Below are 21508 nucleotides of genomic sequence, written 5' to 3'. Positions count from 1 at the left end.
AGACTCTGTATTTTGGGACAAGGTGGCGAAAGGAGAATGTCTAGATTGTTTCAACCAAGATCCCTCATGAGAGATTCATGAGGATATTTCCGTTTGCCCTCGATGCGAATATACAGAAGGTAGACTAACATTAGAGCAGTGGGAAACTTGGCAGAACGGGCTAGGACAGGGTTTGTGCAAAACCTTTTTCCGGTTTCAGTTTGAATGGGTTCCCAGGAAGTGTCAAGTTCGAACAAATCCAAAATTTTACAATGCAGCTCAGCCAAAACTGCTGAGATTCACCTGATTCTGGGTCAAAACCTTACAGAGCACACTGCGTTTTATTTGGTGTAAAGCCAATTTGACTGAACCTTTCAGACAACTTCAATGAGAGGCTTATAGCCTTGGCAAGACCAAAAATGAACCTGGCTTGATCTTTGGTTTTGAAACAGCAAGTTCTGGCTTTATAAAGAGATAAAGGCAAGTTTTACCCAGCTTCAAGATTCTTACAAATACTTAGAAGAGGCACTGCAGATAATTAACTGTTATTTGGCCACATTTACATACTCAAGTCAGTTATTTCCTCAGCTAAACCAGGACACTTTAGTTAAATACATTAACACTATTGGGTCCATGTACTCCTAAGTGCCCCAGAGCAGATTCTGGTGTCCTAACGAAGAATAATGGTCCTTCTTCAACAACTTATGTGCCTGTAGACTGGCTTGCACACGTAGTAGGGTGAAGCACAATTAGTGTTAGATCCATAGTGGGAAGGGAAGGAAATTGAAAGTAAATCCCCAACAATCAGTGTCTAACAGTAGACAGGTGAAATCAGAATACGCAGCATCACTTAGTAATTTCCAGAGACATACTGGCATACTCTTGTACTCGTGGATACCAAGATCTTGAAGGTCAACTGGTATGCATACTTCAAGTCTGGTACCACTAATATTAGCTGAATGAATCCTTTAGAGATGTGCTTAAGCCTCTAGCATTTTTTTAAAAATAGAAATCATATTTCTAACAGTTTCCCTGTGTCTTGTAATTTTTCTCAGATAGGCAAATTTGTTCATGTTTTTCTCCATATAGCTGCAAGTTAGGATTTATCCTGTAAATTATGTTATCTCTGTAAGTATACCCTAAAAATACGAGCTTCGATTATTTTAAGTAACTTTGGTTTGAGAAGTTGATTAAACACTGACAAATTGCAACTACACAGTTACTCATTTGCTCTCAGTCAACACTTTTCAAAATTTTGATTACATCCTCCCAAAATAATTTTTAAACTGTGTATTTCCCTTACTCTCCCCACTTCCATACACACATTTTTAAATTGTCGGAATGTTTTCATCATAAGTTTAGGTAGTTGCAAAGGATGAAAATTCTGGGATGTAGTAAATATTGTCATTTTCAAATAAAACTTTTATATTACTCATATAAACTTATCCAGTGAACTTTAAATCTCATTAATTTGTTACCACCATTTATCCACTTCCAAAATAACAATACCATCCGCTTTAAAAGACAGATTTTATATGATTCCTTTTCCCTTTGAACTTATTTCAAATCTGTTTTCCCTCACCGACTTTTATCCTAATATAAAATATACTTATGCTTGCAGGCCTGTTTATTGGTTATCCTATCATACTTCATCCTTCTCTGTAACAAAAATGTATATATATACAGAGAGAAAAACTGATTTTTAAAACTCTCTGTGACCATAATGCTCTAACTGTTAAACATTATTATGGATTGAATTATCATATAATTAATATTAGGTATATTAAAATTTTTGAGAAAAAATTAAATGTGAAATGTCAAAAACCCTCAAGGCTTCCAAATGTATATCTCTTACTGGGATGGATATAGATTTCTCTTCTCCTGTACTCAATTAGCTCATGTATCCATGGGTAAATGCTAATTTTGTTTCAATAATACAGGGTTCCATTTCTATTTCTATTTTTTGTTTCTATAGATTTACTCACTGAGAAGTCTTGTTCACATAAAAAAGGATGTGAGAATGAAATTAGTTTTGTTATAACATTGTCACTCAATTTCTTGAATGCCTTCCTAGTTTTATAGCAAAGATTACACAGTGATCTGTCATCAAAAATTAATTTAAATGATCTACCAGCTCGATTAGGTCCTCTTTCAATTTTGTTGAAAGCAAAGAATTAGAAACCACTTGACTTGCCAAAGGATTGTAATGTAGTTATTAAAGTCATTCACTTTCCATTTCTGGAAGGTAAACCCCAAAGGCTTTACTCACCAAGACTTAAATGACTACAACTGTTCTTTTTTCACTTAGAGATATTTCATTGAACTTAACACATGCAAAAAATAAAAATCTCAATTTCAATACCATTCTATCAGTATAAAATTTTAATATATTTATTTTATCTCAGCATTAAATATATCTGCATCCAAAACTTAAGAGCTGCAGACTGGCAAAGCCAGTCTTCACTGTCAAACCAATCAGCCAAATCAGCAGTACTTTCTGGCAGAAAAATGTCTAACTTCATTTTTCAATTCTATGTAATGTGTTGATGTGTCCTCGTGACAACCGTCTCACTTTTGAATCATAATTCTAAGACAGATAAATAGATAAGGCATGGAGCTGGACCAGAGTTTGTCACCTGGATGAAAAAAGACACTGTGGCTTTCAATGATTTCTTTCCAACACATCTTAGCTTTGTTTTCTGGAGCTATACATTCTCTGATTATAGTAGGTGGTGGAAGAGGTGAGGTCATTAAATAAAACTGTCTTTACTCCTCCTCAACATCCAACAATACATGTCGATTTCAGAACAACCCATTCTCAACACCCCATATGCCTAATACAACCCTTTGTTGTTATCAAAAATATATGGATGACTAAGAAGGACAAGAAGCCTTACCTTAGTGACCTGAGTAAAGGAGAACATGAAGGCACTCAAATCATAAACTGCCCCTTGTTTGGCACCCTGATGTGCCTGGGGGAATTTGCCATCATGGGACCCTGGATGGGTGAGAAGGAGGCCTTTCTTCTGCAAAGTGGGAGGAAGCTGATTATGAAAAGTAAAAGGGCCTCTTCAAGCAGAGCTATTTTAAGAGAATGTGCAGGTAGTAGCTGAGGATATAAAAATGGATTCTCTTAAACCTACTTGTGTCTTGGCTGCCCCTTGGAAGATCTTTGTGTACTCCTAGAGGTACTGTGCTGTACCTCACCAGTTCTGTTTGAGCCTTCCTGTCAGGGACAGCATTAATCATTTCGTTGTAAAATTAAAAAACAAAAAGTGCTGCTGGGCTTCCCTGGTGGCGCAGTGGTTGAGAGTCCGTCCGCCTGCCGATGCAGGGGACACGGGTTCGTGCCCCAGTCCGGGAAGATCCCACGTGCCACAGAGCGGCTAGGCCCGTGAGCCATGGCCGCTAAGCCTGTGCGTCCGGAGCCTGTGCTCCACAATGGAGAGGCCACAACAGTGAGAGGCCCGCGTACCACCAAAAAAAAAAAAAAAAAAAAAGTGCTGCTAACATGTTTCAATTTCCTTTGCTTTTTGGTAAAATGTGTCATAGATACAAATGAGTACATAAAACATATACATAACGAAAATGACAGTTTTTGTGGTTTTAGTCATCATTTTCCTGATTATGAATGAAGCTGAATATATTCTTACATGTTTCTTCTTCAACTGAAATGCCTGCTTATGCCTTTTATCCTTTTTCTTTTTTCTTTTCCTTTTTTTTTTTAAATCTGCATTGTTTATCTTTTTCTAATTCCTCTGTTGGCAATAAGATTTGGATACAAACTGATTTGGATACAAACTGCTAGTCAGTTATATCTTCTGTTACAAATGTGTTCCAAGTGTGGCTTTTCTTTTCATTCTTTTTGTGTTGTCTTTTGATTTATGGAAGTTCTTAATTTTGATGTGGTCAAATCAGTCATTTCCTTTATGACCTGTGTTTTCAGTGCCCCTCGCCTCACCCCTAGAAATCCTCCAAAGTCCCAAGGTCATGATGATACTAAACTATACTTTGTTTTAAAGCCTTATGGTTTCATCATTCACATTTAGGCTTTCACCCACTTTTGCATCTGAGATAGGGGTTCAATTTCATTTTTTTCATACCATCTATTAAAAAGTCCATCCTTACTCCTCTGATATGTGATGCCAGATATGACAGACATCAAGTTTCTATGTACACATATTTGTTTCTGGATTCTCTATTTGATTACATGAACCTATTTATATATTCCTGTGTCAAGACTACACCATCTTAATTTCAATAGCTTTAATAAGGTTATATGTATATTAGGAAAACTCTCCCCACTTCGTCTTCTTCAGAAGTATCTTGACTATTCCAGAGTGTCTTCTCTATGAAGGCTTGAATTTTTTTGTCAGACATTTTCCTGTACACTTTGTATTCTTTGTTACTTTTGTATTGATATAGTAACTTTAATTACATTTTCTCAGCGATTGTTGCTGGAGTTAGAAGGAAAAGGGACTTTCATATACTGGTTTCTATCAAACCTGTTAAACTATTGTTCATAATTTAACTATGGATTCCTAGAGCTTTTTATAGAAACAATAATATTACTTGCAAATAATGATAGTTTTACTGCTCTGGTTAATACCACCAACACAGTGTCTAACAGAAACTGTAGAATGGGGCAGCCTTTGCTTATTCCTGGTCTTAAAGAGGGACTTTCAAAATGCTAAGGTGAGGTTTGCCAGAGATTTTTTTTTCACATGACCTTTATCAGATTAAGGAAGTTCTCTTCTATTCTTAGTTTTCTAAAAGGTTTATGAGGATGATAATGATATCATAGGAATAAATCTTCTTATTCATCTATTGGGATGACCTTATTAAATTTATTTCTCCTCAATCTGTCACTATGGTGAATTACACTGACTGATTTTTAAATTTTAAACCAACTCAGTTCCTGGAATAAACTCAGTTAATTGATGAATTGGTAATTTGTCAGTGTTCATGAGTAATTTTCCTTTTTATTCCTTCCAGGATTTATTTTGCTAATATTTTGTGTATAATATTTTTGTATCCATGTTAATATGTGAGAAGTTCCTTAATTTCCCTTATTTATACATTCCGTCTTGTTTTGTCTCAAAGGTTGTGCCAATTCCTAATGAGTTGGGCATGCCCTTTCTTTTATTTTTTGACCTGTGAGTTGTTTAGAAGTTTACTTTGAAATTTCCAAAAGTCTATGGCTTATTTTATTGTTTTTGAATCTTACAGCTAGTTATAATCATGTCACTAAATTCCAGTCCATGGAAATGAACAGAAATGATATGTGCAAATTCTAGTTTTCACTAAAGGCAAGTTACATACATACTCTCCCTTTCTTTCTTTTGTCTAGTTACAATATTAATCTAAGGGCTGGATTGGAACAGGAATCTTAGATCAGGAGGCGGAAGCAGTATATTGAAGATGGTAGAGCAAAACAACAAAAGAAGCCTGGGTTTCTGACACCATACCTTCCATGGACACCATATATTTGGATTGTTAAACAAGAGTGAAACTAATTTCTATCTGACTTAACCCATAATTCTTTTTGGATTTCTCTTAACTGAGGTCATGCTAACTCTAACTAATACAAAGGTATTGAGAATCTAAATTATCATGGCATTTATGGAAATGAAAATAAAGACAGATCTGAGGTGCGATATGACAAACAGAATTTGTATCTCCAAGCTGAACAGCCTTCCCTTCCTTTTCATTTCCTAAAATGACCCTGACTTCTTATTGTACTGCCTATATCTCCTCTTCTCCCTTGACCTCCCACTTACTAAGTTCACTAGTGCCTTTCTATAAACAAGGGTAATCACTCTGACCCTGCCTTTCTGGCACCAAACTGTCCCAATTCCTAATTTTCCAAGCACAGTCCTAAAGTTGTATTACCTCCACATGTGCTTTCCCTCTTCCTACTTGCAGGCTCCCACCCCTCCACTCCACGTTGCACACCACCACTCCAGCTGTACTCATGCACACCACATTCACCACGCCACAACCCCTGACTGAAAATCCTTAATGACTACTTATTGGCTAAATAACCATGCTACCGCCTTTCACCTCCCAACCTCGCAATGGACACAACAGAGAAGGCAAAGCAATCACAGCAGTGCTCTCCAAAAGAACAGTCCAGAATCCTTCCCAAAAGAATGTTTCAATAGCCAGTACTGACCAGTAGGAACTGGCACTCAGGAAGAAGCGCACTTGTATCCCTGACATAAAATATCAAATCTAAACTCCTTGGTTTGTATTTCAAAACTCCGAAGTGTCTATTACTCTCTCAAAGTTTTACAGACAATGAGCCTATAAGAAAAAAAAAAAAAAGATGTGAAAACCTTTGAAATGGGACAAAAACTTACTGGGTATCTTCAATGAAAAACTAGTTTTTGCCGCGTGGACCCTTCTGGGTTTTTTGATTCTACAGGATCTCTGTATCAGTCATTGTCTTTGAGCTATTCATAACTCTGTGAGTTATAGATGACTGATTGCTATGCAAATGATTCTTGTACATAGACATGAAATAAGTTTTGTCTGGGGAGGTTCAATTGATTTCCTTCCTCCACTATGGAAGAAGCCAGTTTTGCCTCTATTTTAAATTCACTTCAGTACTCTATTGCTCTTTGAATGTTCCTTTAAGTGAGTTGTAACATCTTGCTCATTCTCTGATTAATTAATGAGTTAAACTCATTTGTCATGAGTTCATTTTATATTTGTATGAGAGTCATGATTTCATGATTTTACCTTAAAATTTTTTTTTTAAATATCCTTTTAGCTAACTCTTTTTTCATTATTGCCTTTAAACTTTCATTACATCCCCAATATAGAATGTCTTCTCTGGCTCTTTCTACCTGACACTACTGATTCTTCCTATTTCAGAGAGGAAACTAATCTCCATCATGTCCTCAAATTACAAAAGCCAGGCTTTTCCATGATGAACCTAGACTGTAATGATGTTAATTTATTTTACAATTATTGTTTCTTTGTAATGCCTTCTACAAAATGCACTGTTTCATTCACATGTTGTAGACAGTGCATATTTATCTTACATCATTAATTCATTTATATGGAAGCAACTTCTCTCCTCAATTAAAGTGCAAGTTCCTTGAGAGAACTGATCACAATTCCTTTTCCTTTTCTCCTCTTCACTGTCTACCTAGTACCTTAGTGCCCAATAAATATCCACTCTGAGTCCCATCCATGGCCCACGAACTGGGGCTCTCAACCAAGATTTTTTTCAGGTAATCACTTAGCTTTATTTGGGGAATCAACCTACTATATTTTGGCTGAAGGTGGTTCCTTCCGAGGAGAATTCACACTAAACTTTAATGAAGATCATGGGAGCTTCTGTGAAACACCAAATAAAGTGTAACACTGATCAGAAAGGCTAGGGAAAAAAGAATAAATTGATATGCTTCTGGGTACTTTTTTCCCTCAACTATCAGTACTGTGTATACCTATATTCCTAAGAATAGTCTATGTGAGGATTATATACATTCAGTTCAACATTCATTCTTTGATTTTACAAATGTTTATTGATTGTCAACTATATGTTAGAAATTTTTTGCAGGCCCTGGGGATGCATTTGTAAATAAAATGTAATTTCTATTCCAAGAAGCTTACCTGCTAGTGAAGAAGGAGAGGGAAGTATTGAGAAAGAAAAGGGAAACAGACACAACTGTGACCTGAGCATATAGATAATTGGTGACAAGCCAAATCAAGTTGCTCATTATGACAAAAAAGACCTTCTTATTTTCAGGTATTATAACTACCAAACCTTTAAAATTAATCTATTGTAAATACTCCTAATGGAATAATGAAATTTCAAATTTTGCAGATCTGTATCACCAGGACACATACCCTACATTCAAAGCCTTACATACCCTAATACCACCTAAACCAAATGAGAGACCACCAACATTTTTCTATGGTTTAAGTGCTAAGTTGTGAGAGACTAATAAATGGTCTTGAGACTTCTTCCAGCATATTTGATTTTATGAACTATAAAATACTTTACCAGCTGAATAGTCTACCAAGTATATTAAATCCACTCTTTATAATGCCATATGAAGTCAAAGGATTTCATAACATTTGAGCATTAACATTATTACTGAACATTTTCATTTTTCATTCATTATTACTGAGGTTTTACTTAAGATAATTATTTCAAATTAGAACCATCTTGAGAAAACTGCCACTGTAAAAAACCTAGTTCATTTAACCAGCTTTATTTTTCTCATGATTTTTTATTTTTTACCTTTATTTTTAGGGGAACCCTTAGAATAAGGCATTTAAGATTTTATACCATAGTACTATGTTAGTAAAGAGATTATGTAAATAAAAAGACCAACAAATACTAATAAAAGTTATAGGCTTCTTGTTGTTATTGATAATTTTCAGCTTCACATGACATACTAGTATAATCAAAGTGATTAAATAAGAAATAATAAGCAATCACGTAATGATAATGATAACCTAACACTTGTTTGGTCCTAAATATTTTCACATATATTTTCTCTCTTAATTCTCACAACAGTGTGATAAAATATGTTTAATTATATTCACTTTTACAGATGAAGGGATCAAGAAACAAGCGATTTTCTAAATGTTGAAGTGGTATTTTGTATACTGAACCCAGGTCCTCAAACTCAACATTTCTGTTTTGGTTCATACTTTTAAAAAGAGCATTTAATTTACAAGCCAAATACTGTTGGCAAGACACTTTCTAAGGATAAGTAAAATATATGTGGAGGAACACTAAACATTTTATTCACTTACGATGTCATCATGCTGAAATCGAGAAAGTCAGTGTACTTTCCCAATGGCCTGGTTAAATCTAAGGAATAGATTATTTCCCAGCTAGGGTCTGCACACTGTCGATCAAAATCACTTGCTTACACAGGACCAAAATACTCTCTATTAGCATCTTTCCTTTCCTCACACTCAAAATATAAATATTTTATTCTTAATTAGCCTTATTGTTTAAAAGTTTCTTATTTTTCACCTGCTCATTAAAAACATAAAAAAAAATCACCACTAGACCCAAGTCACTCAATATTTTGTGTGTTTTCAAAAGTTTTAAACACAAAATATGCATATTCAATATTTGCATCATACTCTCAATATAGCTTTAAATACCTCCCCCTGTATATAACAGCATGTCAATATTTTCTTTTTGAAAATATGACTTTTAATGGCTGAATAATATTTCATCGTAAGGTGGTAACATAATTTATTTTACCGTTCTTTCAATTCACGTGGTTTTTATTATAAAAATGTTTACTTATAAAGTAATCTAACCATGTTTTTTAAAACTTGAGAAACAGAGAAAGGAATGATATCACAGCCCTAATTCTTGTCTAACAAGTCACTATTATAAGATTTGCTTGCTTCTATTCTTTTTCTTATACACCTATCATCATATGTTATCATTAAAGTACACGTAATTATATATCTTGAATTTGTTTCCATTTAACATTATATAATAAACCTTTTCCAAAATCTTTGTGTCATGCTGGGTGGAAACTTCACACTTTATCTAACCATTACCTTATTGCCGAACAATAAGTCATCTCCCCTTTTTTTTCTATAAAAATGTATATCACTTTCCAATAAATATTGCAAGCATGTAATCTTTACATATTTGCACTTAAAAAAATGATTTCCTAATACCAGATTCCTGCAAGTAAGATTATTGAAAAAAAGGCTAACCAGCTGTTATCATTATTTGATATTGTAAAAAAAAAAAAGGTTGACTGTCTGCCCTTCAAAGTATAAATAGCAACCTGATCTCAGTTTCTTATCACCTAGTCCTTTTAGTGATTGGGAAATACAGAAACAAATAAGCATAATTACATTTAAGCTAATTATGTTTTCCATAAATTAGTGCATAAGGGTATCACCTGTCTTGAGAGAGCAGTGACCACTTAAATACACACAATTTTTTTCTTAATTCTTTTTTTTTTCATTTTAAAAGTTTGTATCTACATACCTTTCTGGTATAGTTTAGCTTACTTTCCCCTTTGAATCTTAGATGTAGTTTTAGAAATGCTTTCCAGAACTGCTTCCTTTGGGGAGTGCTCTGAAATCCACATCAGGACACAGCAGTAATCCTGATAGAAGAAGAAAGAAAATACCCCAACTTACCGTTTCTAACTCATGTACACGGTCCTGCAAATAAAGCATAATACATAATTATTAAAACAAAGCTATAAAAAATCATTTCAAGTTTACTTAATTTTTAGATTTTCTATTTATTCTCTATGAACAATAACATTTTAAAAATGTAAAAAATGAAAACTCCTACTCAGGATAATCTCTCCAATAGAAAAATAGTCATAAAAGAATCACTTTTCTCATCTCAACTAGTGTTAGGACTACAAGGTTTAATTTAATAGTAAATACCATAAATTCAGACATAGTTACTAAGTGGAATAGATTTTATCACTTTTGCATTGGTAAACTTATTTATCTATTTAGCAAAATATAACTATTAGATCTGAATATATGAACCACTAGACAATAGTAGTGATTTAAAAAAGGAATTTAGCACATATACCAGCTCTCAATTAGGTATACAGCACAAAGTATGCTCTCACAGGAAGTAAAGTTCAGACATAAGAATAACTTCACCAATTAAAATTAATAAGTACACTGTTAATTGAGACAAGGCAGGAGAAGTAAATGAGAAAGATATGTCACATGCAGCCAATCCTGAACCCAGATAGGTCTTCAATACCTACAATATCTTAGAAGGTTTCATAGAAATACTGGTTTTAAAAAGAGTCATTGATAATATCGCTTTAAAAGCTAAATGATTAAGAATGGTTTCATTCTCAATCCAACAGCTGTGTTCTCAACTCTTCCCAGAGCTAACAGCTACATACTAAAAGTTTTTACCAAAAAAAAAAAAAAAAAGCTGACTTGAGAGAGAGAGTGAAAATTCAAGGAAGTGCAAAGCCATCCTTTTTACGAGGGTCAAGGCCATTTTTCTTTCTATTCTTTCATTTTAAGTAGTTGGAGGAGATATATAAAATCTGGATTTTTAAAAATTAAATTGTGCTAAGAGGGAAAGGAAGGAAAATGGGGCAGAGGGCCATTCAGCTCAGATCTCTGTGACCGTACAGAGACTGACTGAGACCCATGACACTTAGGAGTGTCCCCTGCATTCTCCCAGCTTCACCTAACACACAGAGGCCTTGCCTTTGAGGACTTCTGCAACCCAGCCTTCAACCCTCAGACTGCGAAACTGGGTTGAACATTTCTGCCCCTTTAAATATTTCGCTATGTGGGCACAAGCTAAATGAATATATTATGCAAAATCAGCCCAAAGCAGACTGTTTTTAGCAATATAATCTGTTTAATTACATTTTGTTGGCATACTTGAGAGAACCTCACCCTCGCCCCCATAATTTTCATAAAATAACTGCTATTTTATTGGTGACTTGTGTATTGTCACATTTGAGTAGCTCGTAATAAATGCATATAATGCCTCAAGGGGGCTTTGATCTGTTCTTACCAGGCATCTTATTCACAGTGCATCTGGGACAAAATCATTCAGCAAAGTGTTATCATCACTTGCAGACCGAACAGAACCTCATTAGACAGTCTTTGAGCAGTATCGCATTTATATGAACCATCTTGGAAGGCTGAAAATATTTACAGCCACTATTTGGACCTTAAGTTTTCCCCACACCATGTACCTATGGGGCTCATATTATTTAGAATTAGCATATTTTAAAAGCACACATACAGCTGGTTTGAAATCAGTGATATCGTACGATGCCAAAATAGTACAACTGAATTAAATTCCATTTTAATTCATAGCACACTGTTTGGTAAAGATAAACTGATATAATTTATGTATTAGTGTCTTCATTTTACTTAAATATTGGTTACAGGATTTTAAATATGCACTGTCATGGACTACATGTTTGTGTACTCAGAATTCATGCATTGAAACCCCAATCCCTAATGTGATGGCATTTGGAGATGTGGCCTTTGGGAGGTAACCAGGTCATGAGGATCGAGCCCTCATGGGATTAGTGCCCTTATAAGAAGAGACACAAGAATGCTTGCTTCTCTTTCTGCTCTCTGCCAGGTAAGGGAATAAGGAGAAGATGGCCATCTACAAGCCAGGAAGAGGTCCCTTACCAAGAACCGAATCTGCCAGCACCTCGACCTTGGACTTGCCAGACTCCAGAATCGTGAGAAATAAATGTTTGCTGTTTAAGCCACCCAGGCTACAATAATTTGTTATAGCAGTCCCAGCTGACTGAAACATATGCCTAGTTTATAAGGCTAAAACGCAAATGGTCAAAAAAATCTCAATTTTGTTAAAATATAAAGATCAATAATCTATTTCAATACAATTTACTTATGTCTGTCTATAATCTACTCCATTCCAAAATGATACTGAGATAGCTTTCAATGAAAAATATATATGTTAAGAAAATGAGAAAATTAGGGAAACAAGAAATTCAGTTCATTAGCCTGAATTTAAATAATTCAATTTGCCAATCAACAACAGCTAATAGGATACCAGTCATTGTTGCCAATTAGTGAGCTCAGTCTAAATTGCTGTTTTTTTGGCCTTAATTGTAGGCCATAAATAAAAAGAAACTACTCCTAATCTTTATGAACTTATTAACTTGCTTTTTTTAAAACATCTTTATTGGAGTATAATTGCTTTACAATGGTGTGTTAGCTTCTGCTGTATAACAAAGTGAATCAGCTATCCGTATACATATATCCTCATATCCCTCCCTCTTGCATCTCCCTCCCACACTCCCTATCCCACCCTCTAGGTGGTCACAAAGCACCGAGCTGATCTCCCTGTGCTACGCGGCTGCTTCCCACTAGCTGTCTATTTTACGTTTGGTAGTGTATATGTGTCCATGCTACTCTCTCACTTCGTCCTAGCTTACCCTTCCCACTCCCCATGTCCTCTAGTCCATTCTCTATGTCTGCGTCTTTATTCCTATCCTGCCCCTAGGTTCTTCAGAACCATTTTTTTTTTTAGATTCCATATATGTGTTAGCATACAGTATTTGTTTATCTCTGTCTGACTTACTTCACTCTGTATGACAGACTCTAGGTCCACCCACCTCACTACAAATAACTCTTTTTATGGCTGAGTAATATTCTATTGTATATATGTGCCACATCTTTATCTATTCATCTGTCGATGGACACCTAGATTGCTTCCACGTCCTGGCTATTGTAAACAGCACTGCAATGAACATTGTGGTACGTGACTCTTTTTGAATTATGGTTTTCTCAGGTTATATGCCCAGTAGTGGGATTGCTGGGTCGTATGGTAGTTCTACTTATAGTTTTTTAAGGAACCTCCATACTGTTCTCCATAGTAGCTGTATCAATTTAAGAAATGTACTGTGAAATTTAAATGGTTGAAGTTGACTTCTTTTTTGGCAGACAAGATTAGTTACTATAATTCTGTATATAAAAGAATTAGGCTACTGCAAATCCCTATTCTCTAACAAAAGAGGTGCATACTTCTGCTCATGTTCTTATCATTAAAATAGCCAATAACTTAAGCCAATATTGTGGCACCGATACAGTCTATGAAAACACATGCCAGTATACGTCCTGGAATGAATATATAATTACACCAAAATATATGCTCCCTATCCTCTCCCACTCTTACTATAACTGCAACTGTAGTGTTTTGTTGTTGCTGTTTAACCTTCAATTTTCATTTCAACAGATTTTATCTTCAAGCTCGGCCTGCAGGTTCAGTACTCTCCCTCCTCTCCCATCACACACACACTCCTAAGGTTAGATCCCAAAAAGAAAAGAATTGCTAGGATATTGAAAGGGGGGAGAGTAGGTGAGAGGAGTAGAGGAGGAAGACAGAAGTAACGAAGTAATGAAGACACTCTCAGTATAATCATGAGATTTCAGGTGGTTTTAATAAATCAGTGGTTCTTATTTTTGTAGCCATGGACTTTGAGAATCCTTTCCCCAGAAAAATGTACACTATACACAATACACAGAATTTTGTATATACTTTTAGGGGAATTGCAGCCTCTCTGAAACCCACCCATGGGCCTCCAAGTGCTTTTACTCCAAATAAAAACACGAGATAAGATGTAAGAATTATTTTATTAGACCAAATAATTTATTTTAAATAAATTATTTTATTACACCAAATAAACTATTTTATTAGACCAAATCTATTTATTTCTCCTGTATGAAATATTTCTGGATAACAAGGAAAGAAACAATGGGGAGTGGAAGGTTAAAAATTGGAGGAGAAATTTCCTTCAAATGTTTTGAAGAAAAAAGCTCTCAGGGAAAAAAATATGTTTTATCGTTACCAGGTTTTTTGTGATTGGAGAGTCCCTTTCCCACTATTTTTTAGTGCTATTTAAGATGGGAAAAGTCTAAGAAAAACCTAAAATGGCAACAATTATTTTAATGTTTACTCTTAAGGATTATACATATAGTCACTGCATAGTCCTTGAGTTACAATGAAGAGTACTAGCTGTTATTATCAGTGTGAATATTACATACCATTTCTAAATGAAAACAATAATGCTAGAAATCACATTTTAATTTATTCTGGGCTTGACAGATCGAGTAAGGTGAGTTATATTTTTGGGAAGGACAATAGCACATGCACTATAAAAAAAGATGTATTTTAACTTTTTATCATGAGGTTAGTAACCTGTCTTGAGCTGTATATATTCCTTTGCTACCTGGTCACAATGGGGCATACATTAGAGTTTATGAATAAACCAAAGCAAATTCATTAGTATCACTGGAGATGGTAACATATTTGTAGGCTGTTGGGAAATGAACGCTAAGTGGAGAGTTGGTATCTGAATCCTTGGTCAATAACTGTTTATTTGACTCAGCTGAGCCAATCAACTAGCCACATTGATTCATCCATCCAATCTAAGAGATGAAATAGAGGCTCACAGGTCTGAATACTCAGAGTTTTCTCCCCCTGATAAGTAGAGCTGTACAGGTCTAGTGACTTTATCACAATGATGCAGCATTTTCCAAGAACGCTTTAAATACATCCATTAGCATACAAAAAAAGTACAATACTGGTGTAAAAGTATAATGAAAGTCTCTACTGCTTCCGAGTCTAAGAAACATTACAAGATAGACTAATTCTGGAAACTTCTCTGTACTGAAGGGCCATGATGAACATATAATTTTCAAAAAGAAAACCCACAGTGAGGTCTCCCTCTCATCACTGTTCTAAAGGCACAAAGCCTGTTTTCTGGAAGAAAAATCCACTCAGATTCACCCAGAGAGACCACTGCAGGGCATTTTTCCTGTCAATGTTATCTTGGTTTAATCAACACTCACACTTTACCTGCTGTTTCGTACATGAAGGTTATAAAATGAAATGCATTTTTCCTCTATGCATTTCCACATGACAACCCATTACATTTAACAAATTGTCAATCATTTTTTAAATAATTCAAAGAGTTAGAAATAATTTCAAATGTATTCTTTTCCACACTTCAAGATATTAAAACGAAAGAAAAGGAAAAGGCTTTTATTAACCACCTCAAAAAAAGATCAGTGTTTCATAGAGTCATTCTAAAAAATTAAAACAAAACAGATAAAAATCGTAAACAACCTCAATGTTGCAACGCCAAAAAAAGGTTAAAAATATAGCGTAAGTTGGCTTTGAATACACACATAAGTCAAAGATCTGTACATAAAATTGCATGTTATCTATTAAAAGTCAAAGTTACTCTATATTTTAAAAAACTAGAATGAATGACATTAGGGAAGCATGCAGTGGTTTCCCATCATCTGGTGTTCAATTTAGCTATCATTAGATATTTCCGGTCAATCTCTGTTAACTCATTTCACTAGCTGCTTTTGCGCCTTTTTCAAATAATCTACCTCAGGGTTCAGAATAACAAAACAGAAATGCTGAAAAGAAAACCACAATAAGGCATCAGGATTTTACCTAAAAAGTCGTCAATAAGAAAACCCAACATTTGACTTATTAAGAAAAGCCAGTTTAAAGGTATGTATTATTTCCTAGCCTAGTAATGATCCTTGTTATCTACCTTTCACTTGGGGACTGGAAAATCAGAAGCAGAAACAATGACAACATTTAAGAACAAAGCCGAAGTGTGTGCTCCACATTTCTGATCTGTTCTCTCATCCACTACCATTGCCAGATAGGGACCTGAGGCAGCCAGTTTTGCTTCTGTAGCTTTCTTCTGCTGTATTCTCAGGCTAGCGGTTTGTTTTGTGGTATTGTTATGAGGCCGTTGCTGACTACTGCACTTCCATTCAGTACTATTCAGGAAAGGCTGAGGTTGCACTTACACTGAAGTGGGATGTGTACATGGGTTTGCGGAGCAGGGAATACAAGTGGGGTGAAGGAGGAAAATGAAGAGAAAGCATGGAAATGGGGCTCTGTTGGTTTGTTTGAACAGATTTCACACTGGAAAATGCAGCCAGAAAGCCTAGGTAAGGATTTTGCTTGAAATCCCTGTAAGCATTTCTAGTCAACAGTACGAAACTCATACCAAAAAAAAAACAAAAAAAACCCCTCAGATTTACCCTTTATATTTTAGAACACAAAGCAAGGCAATGAGGTTTCTTCCCCCTGCCCCCCTTTAAAATGAAGAATCACTGTAAGTTTCTTCTTTAATGCACAATGTAATACGGTGCATAGGTGTGCGCCTATAGGATAAGACTGCAACCCAAATGAAGGGCAAAAGCCAGAATTATCTTTCTGCTGGTACTGCTCAGTTCCACAGTGAAACTGCTAGTAACAGGTAACAAAAGTTCAGTGAATGACATCCAGACTGGAGAACACCTAAAAGTTATTTGCAGATAATATAAAGGCTACGATCGTGGTTAGGGGTAATGCAAATGATAACCAATGTAATTTCAAAGATTTTCCCCAAAAGAGATGCAGGAACAGGAGTTGAGTAGCAGGGGAAAAAGCTAACAACCCAGAACCCAACACACCATATTTTTTTTCAAGGATTTACACCTTAAGAAATAAAGTACATGTCTCCAGTTGTGAGGCCTGTCATATATCAACTGAATATGCTCTGAACTCTTATGCAAATCATAGTGCAGTGGTGACTATGGCATAATTTATGAGTAGATCTGTGTCATGCATAACTTGTGGAAAACAACTGGGTGTGCTTTTTTTTTTTTTCAGGGTGTGTATCTGACTGCCACCAAACATAGCTGATCTAATGAGACTCCCTGAGGCTAACATCTCCTTGGTTTCCCTCAAGTGTACACATCTCTTGGGTTTCCAAGTGAAGCATGTTCACAAGGAAACACATATAATCACAGAACCCTTTGTCCCAAGCTCCTTCCTCTTGAATATTTGAATTGCAACACTTGATTTTTGACTATTGTGCATGTCACATGGCTGAGTCATTAAATGGCAACAGCAAACAGTCCACCTTGGGAATTAAATTGTAATTCCAATAATCCACATCCTAATTTACGTGGAACGTCATTTACTCAATTCTTTTCAGGAATTAAAACATAAGGAATATTATATTAGATACTCTCCTTTTCACCCTCATTCCCATATTCCTTCTGCGGGCTACTGCGTACAGTTATCTCTCACCATTCTATACAAAGAGGGAGGCTGCTGCTCAGAATGAATAATCAAGGAATGGACAGATTGTTTTAAAATAATGTATTTGGCTGACATAACTCAGGCTTTTCTTGCTTCCTCATTCAGTTTGACTCAGCTTAGAACTATTACTAACCTCCATTTTGTAATACACAAGTACAGGTAGAAAGGGAAAGGTGATTAAAGGATTTAAAACTAGCCTTAGATTATATGTACACTGATAATCAATGGTGCACTATTCTTAGTATCTACAAAAACTGAGAGAAAAAACCCAACGACTTAGTTTTCAGTTGAACTTCTGGGAAGCATACCTGAAGGCTGACTTACCCTGTATGTCCTGAAGTAAAGCAGATGTATTTTGACTATTCAGTTCCAAATATCCTAAATATTTTACCTATGAAATACTTAACTGCTTTTTCTTCAAATTGAGCTTCATTCTGATTTCTCATTGCAGTCTGACTAGCATCTTCCGAAGGTGGCATTTTAAATAGTACCCTTGGCTGTTTAAGAGAGATGTGAGTAAAGAAAAAGAGTTGGAAAGCTCTATTGTCTACTTAAAGCACTATAAATAGCAATAGCTATAAAAATAACACCAATAGGACCATAATAATTTCTAATGATTTTTAAAGGACCTTTCAAATGTTCCTCCAAATAACTGTTTACCCAACTAAGGTCACAAATTTTAGGGAAATCATTATTTGAAATTTAAAACACTTTACTCTTCAGGATTATAAATAAAGAATAGTGATTCATTTCAAAATATCTCCAATTGTCTGGCTTTCAAAATCATCCCAGGAAGTAACTGATCCTAAATTCCAAAGTCTATGAAGGAAGGAATAAATAAGATGTGAGCTTGTTAACAGACGCACCTGGGCAGTTTTAGCCAGTAATGAAAGCTACTTTTAACACTCACAACCTTACCTGTGGATAATGGCCCACTAATGGAGTGTGGTTTTAGGAGTTCAGGAAGGTCTGACTGATTACCCAAAATTATAGTTTCCTTCTATTTGCAAAATTATTTAAAATTCTACCAACAGAAATTTATTCTTTGAGGAAGAGTTCAAAAATTTACTCTTTGACTCTCCCCAATCCAGTTCATCTTTCAAATGACAAACATTCTTGAGACAGATAACCATTAAACTGTAGTTCATTCCAAGGCAGGGTTCAGCAAAGTACGACAGTAGGTCACTCCAACATGCTGAATGTTTTTATAGGTCCGCCAGCTAAGAATGGTTTTTATATTTTTGTGTGGTTGAAAAAAAAGCCAAAGTAAGAATAATCATGATGTGAAAATTACATGAAATTCAAATTTCATTTTCCATAAATAAAGTATTATTGGAACATAACCCACTCATTTCTTTACATATTGTCTATGGTTGTTTTCATTCTATGACATCAGAGGTGAGTTGTTGGGTATGAGCATATGGCTGTAAAAGTGAAAATATTTAGATACTGGTCCTTTACAGGAAGTTTGGTAACCTCCTTTTCTAAGATATTGGTGTTCTATAAGAATTACTTCCAGCCTCACAGAGGTCACCCTGTAGGAAACCCTGTATGTTTCTGGAAGCAGAGGATAAGGCGAGACATACTGACCAGGGATAAGAAACTAAAATAAGAACCAGAAAATTTTTACCCAACTTTTAAACTTTAAAGCAAAGTTTAAAAGTTGTATGTGCATAAATACATAGGCCCAGAATATAAACCATTCCTCAGGCCATATACGTTTCTTCCTTTTGTCCTTTATTCCTTTTATCCATTATTTTTTCTTTCCTTCCAATTTCTTTCCCTACATCATTGCTTCCTTCCTTTCTTTCTCCTCCCTCCCACTCATTTATTCATTTAATTAATTCATCCACGTTTACTGACACAGACACTATGATAGACACTGGGTACACAGTTATTAACAAGAAAAATAAGGTCTCTCTGCCTTCGTGGAGCTTACATTCTAAAGGAGAAGACAAGGACATAAATAAAGAAGACACCCAGGAGCTATGATGAGGGGTAAGGGCAGAGGTTTGCTTTAGACAGGTTGATCAGGTTAAGTTCTCACAAAGAGGTGACATTTGAGCTGAAATCTAAAGGATGAAAAAGAGCTGTCACCGAAAGAGTTAAGGGAAAAGCATTACAGAGAGAGGGAGTGGCAAAGGCAAAGGTCCTGGGACAGGAAAGACTTTGCTTAGTTTAAGAAACAAAAGGGACAGTGGTATGTGTGTTGTGGTTGTTAATGAAAACTTTCCTTTAAATTACCAGTATCATAAAAATCAACACCATTTATTAAAAGCTTATTATTTGCAAAAGTTGTATTCGGTGCTTCTCACATATGTTCTCATTTAATGCTCACAAAAACTCTCAATGGTGAAAATTACTAACTTCATTCATTTAAGTCAGAGAAACAGACTTCAAAGATATATGTATTGAATTGTACATTGTGATTAAATGTTGGCAGTTAAGACTGTAATCCAGGTCCACCTGACTCAAAGGAGTCTACATTAACTCTGAAAGACAAATAAAAGGTCACATTAAAAAAAATGTGTGTGTTTGTTTATTTAATATGTTGACAAAATGGAGTAGTGGAACTACCATATGCGGAACTACCATATGCGGACAGAGCAGTTTTATGAGCAAATAGCCAATAAATGCCAATATTACCACCAGGGCTATTTTTATGTGTGTGGTAGAGGTTAGAGGATATACTGGAAAACTGTTCTGCAGCTTTTCTCAAAATTACACATGCCAGAAGAGCATTCCAAAACCTTATTTTTAACAGATGTCATGTGACAGTGTAACAAAACACATACTATATCACAACAAAATTTAATGTTCAAATAAAAACCATTATTTGTACACATTTTTATAGTTATTTCAGTATATAATAAAAAAAGATTATATTTTTGGCATATGCCTCTCTTAAGTAAGTTGCAACTCCCTCTGACTTCTGGGTCTGACATTAGGCCAGCTGAAACACACACAGTCAATACCACTGGGGAAAGAGCAGAAGAAAGGATAAAGGAGAGCAAAGATCTACACTTAATTAGCGGTGATGTTACGCACTTAAATGGCACCTCTATTGTGCTGGTCTCCCAGTTCTTTTAGATCTGAGCTGCAGGAGATTAGTTTCATCACTGAGCTCATAAATGGCCTCTTTCCTCCACCCCTGTTCCATTCGTGACAAATTTATTAGTTCTTTCTAACAATGAAATGAGAATCAGGGATTTCAATTACCACCAGAATGTAGTAAAGGCATGGAGTCCCTTGCAGGTAGTATTTTTCTATTTCATTTTATGGGCAAATATAGAAACATTGTTAACAGACATTAAATGTTATTTATTAGCATGCTAATAAGCCTTCACACTTTTAAAAGTAAACATTAAACTTCGAACAAATTAAACTTAGAATAGTAAGTGTAATGCAGATACTCTGGAAAAGGAATGAACTTTAGAAATAATTTTTTAAAACCAAAATAATCACTGAGTATGATAAAAAGACAAAGGTATAAGAGGAGATGCTTATTAGTCATTCTTTCAGCTCAGTTTAGTTTTATCACCTTTTGCACAATTTAAAATTTATGCAAACGTTTTCAATGTTGCCTTTAATTTTTGCCAGAATATTTTGAACCTGGTTTAAAACTGAAATTGAAGAAGCCCAAGGAGGGCTTTAATAACAACTTTCTTCAGTCTGTTTATTTAAAACATGATGAATAAGCAAAAAGAAAAGGTGCAGAACTGAAAAAGAAAAATGATCCCTTCTCCTTCCTAGAAGTGTTCAAAATTACTGGATTCTTCATAATCTTGCACCAGGAATTAAAATCTTTCTCACATGCCAATAGCTAAATATACATATAACACTGCCCAGTCACCATATACATGTGAGTTTAGAGCCTAAGGGTTTATAAATAGTTTTAAAGTTATAGAAAGGCAGGAA

General features: G+C 35.1%; 1 protein-coding gene across 3 annotated transcripts in view; it reads right to left on the bottom strand.

Annotated features, from left to right (window-relative positions):
- The window catches only part of CEP128 (centrosomal protein 128), a 448858-nt gene that overhangs the window by 51665 nt on the left and 375685 nt on the right, over positions 1–21508 (bottom strand). For all 3 annotated transcript variants that reach the window (XM_060097969.1, XM_060097967.1, XM_060097968.1), the window contains one exon: positions 10126–10149. In XM_060097969.1, the coding sequence (XP_059953952.1) occupies positions 10126–10149 (24 nt within the window). The remainder of the gene's footprint in view (positions 1–10125; positions 10150–21508) is intronic.

The sequence above is a fragment of the Mesoplodon densirostris genome, chromosome 4 (assembly GCF_025265405.1).
Source record: "Mesoplodon densirostris isolate mMesDen1 chromosome 4, mMesDen1 primary haplotype, whole genome shotgun sequence".
Classification (NCBI taxonomy): Eukaryota; Metazoa; Chordata; class Mammalia; order Artiodactyla; family Ziphiidae; genus Mesoplodon; species Mesoplodon densirostris.
The sequence above is the reverse complement of the archived record's forward strand: the minus strand, read 5'-3'. Positions and strand labels throughout refer to the sequence as shown.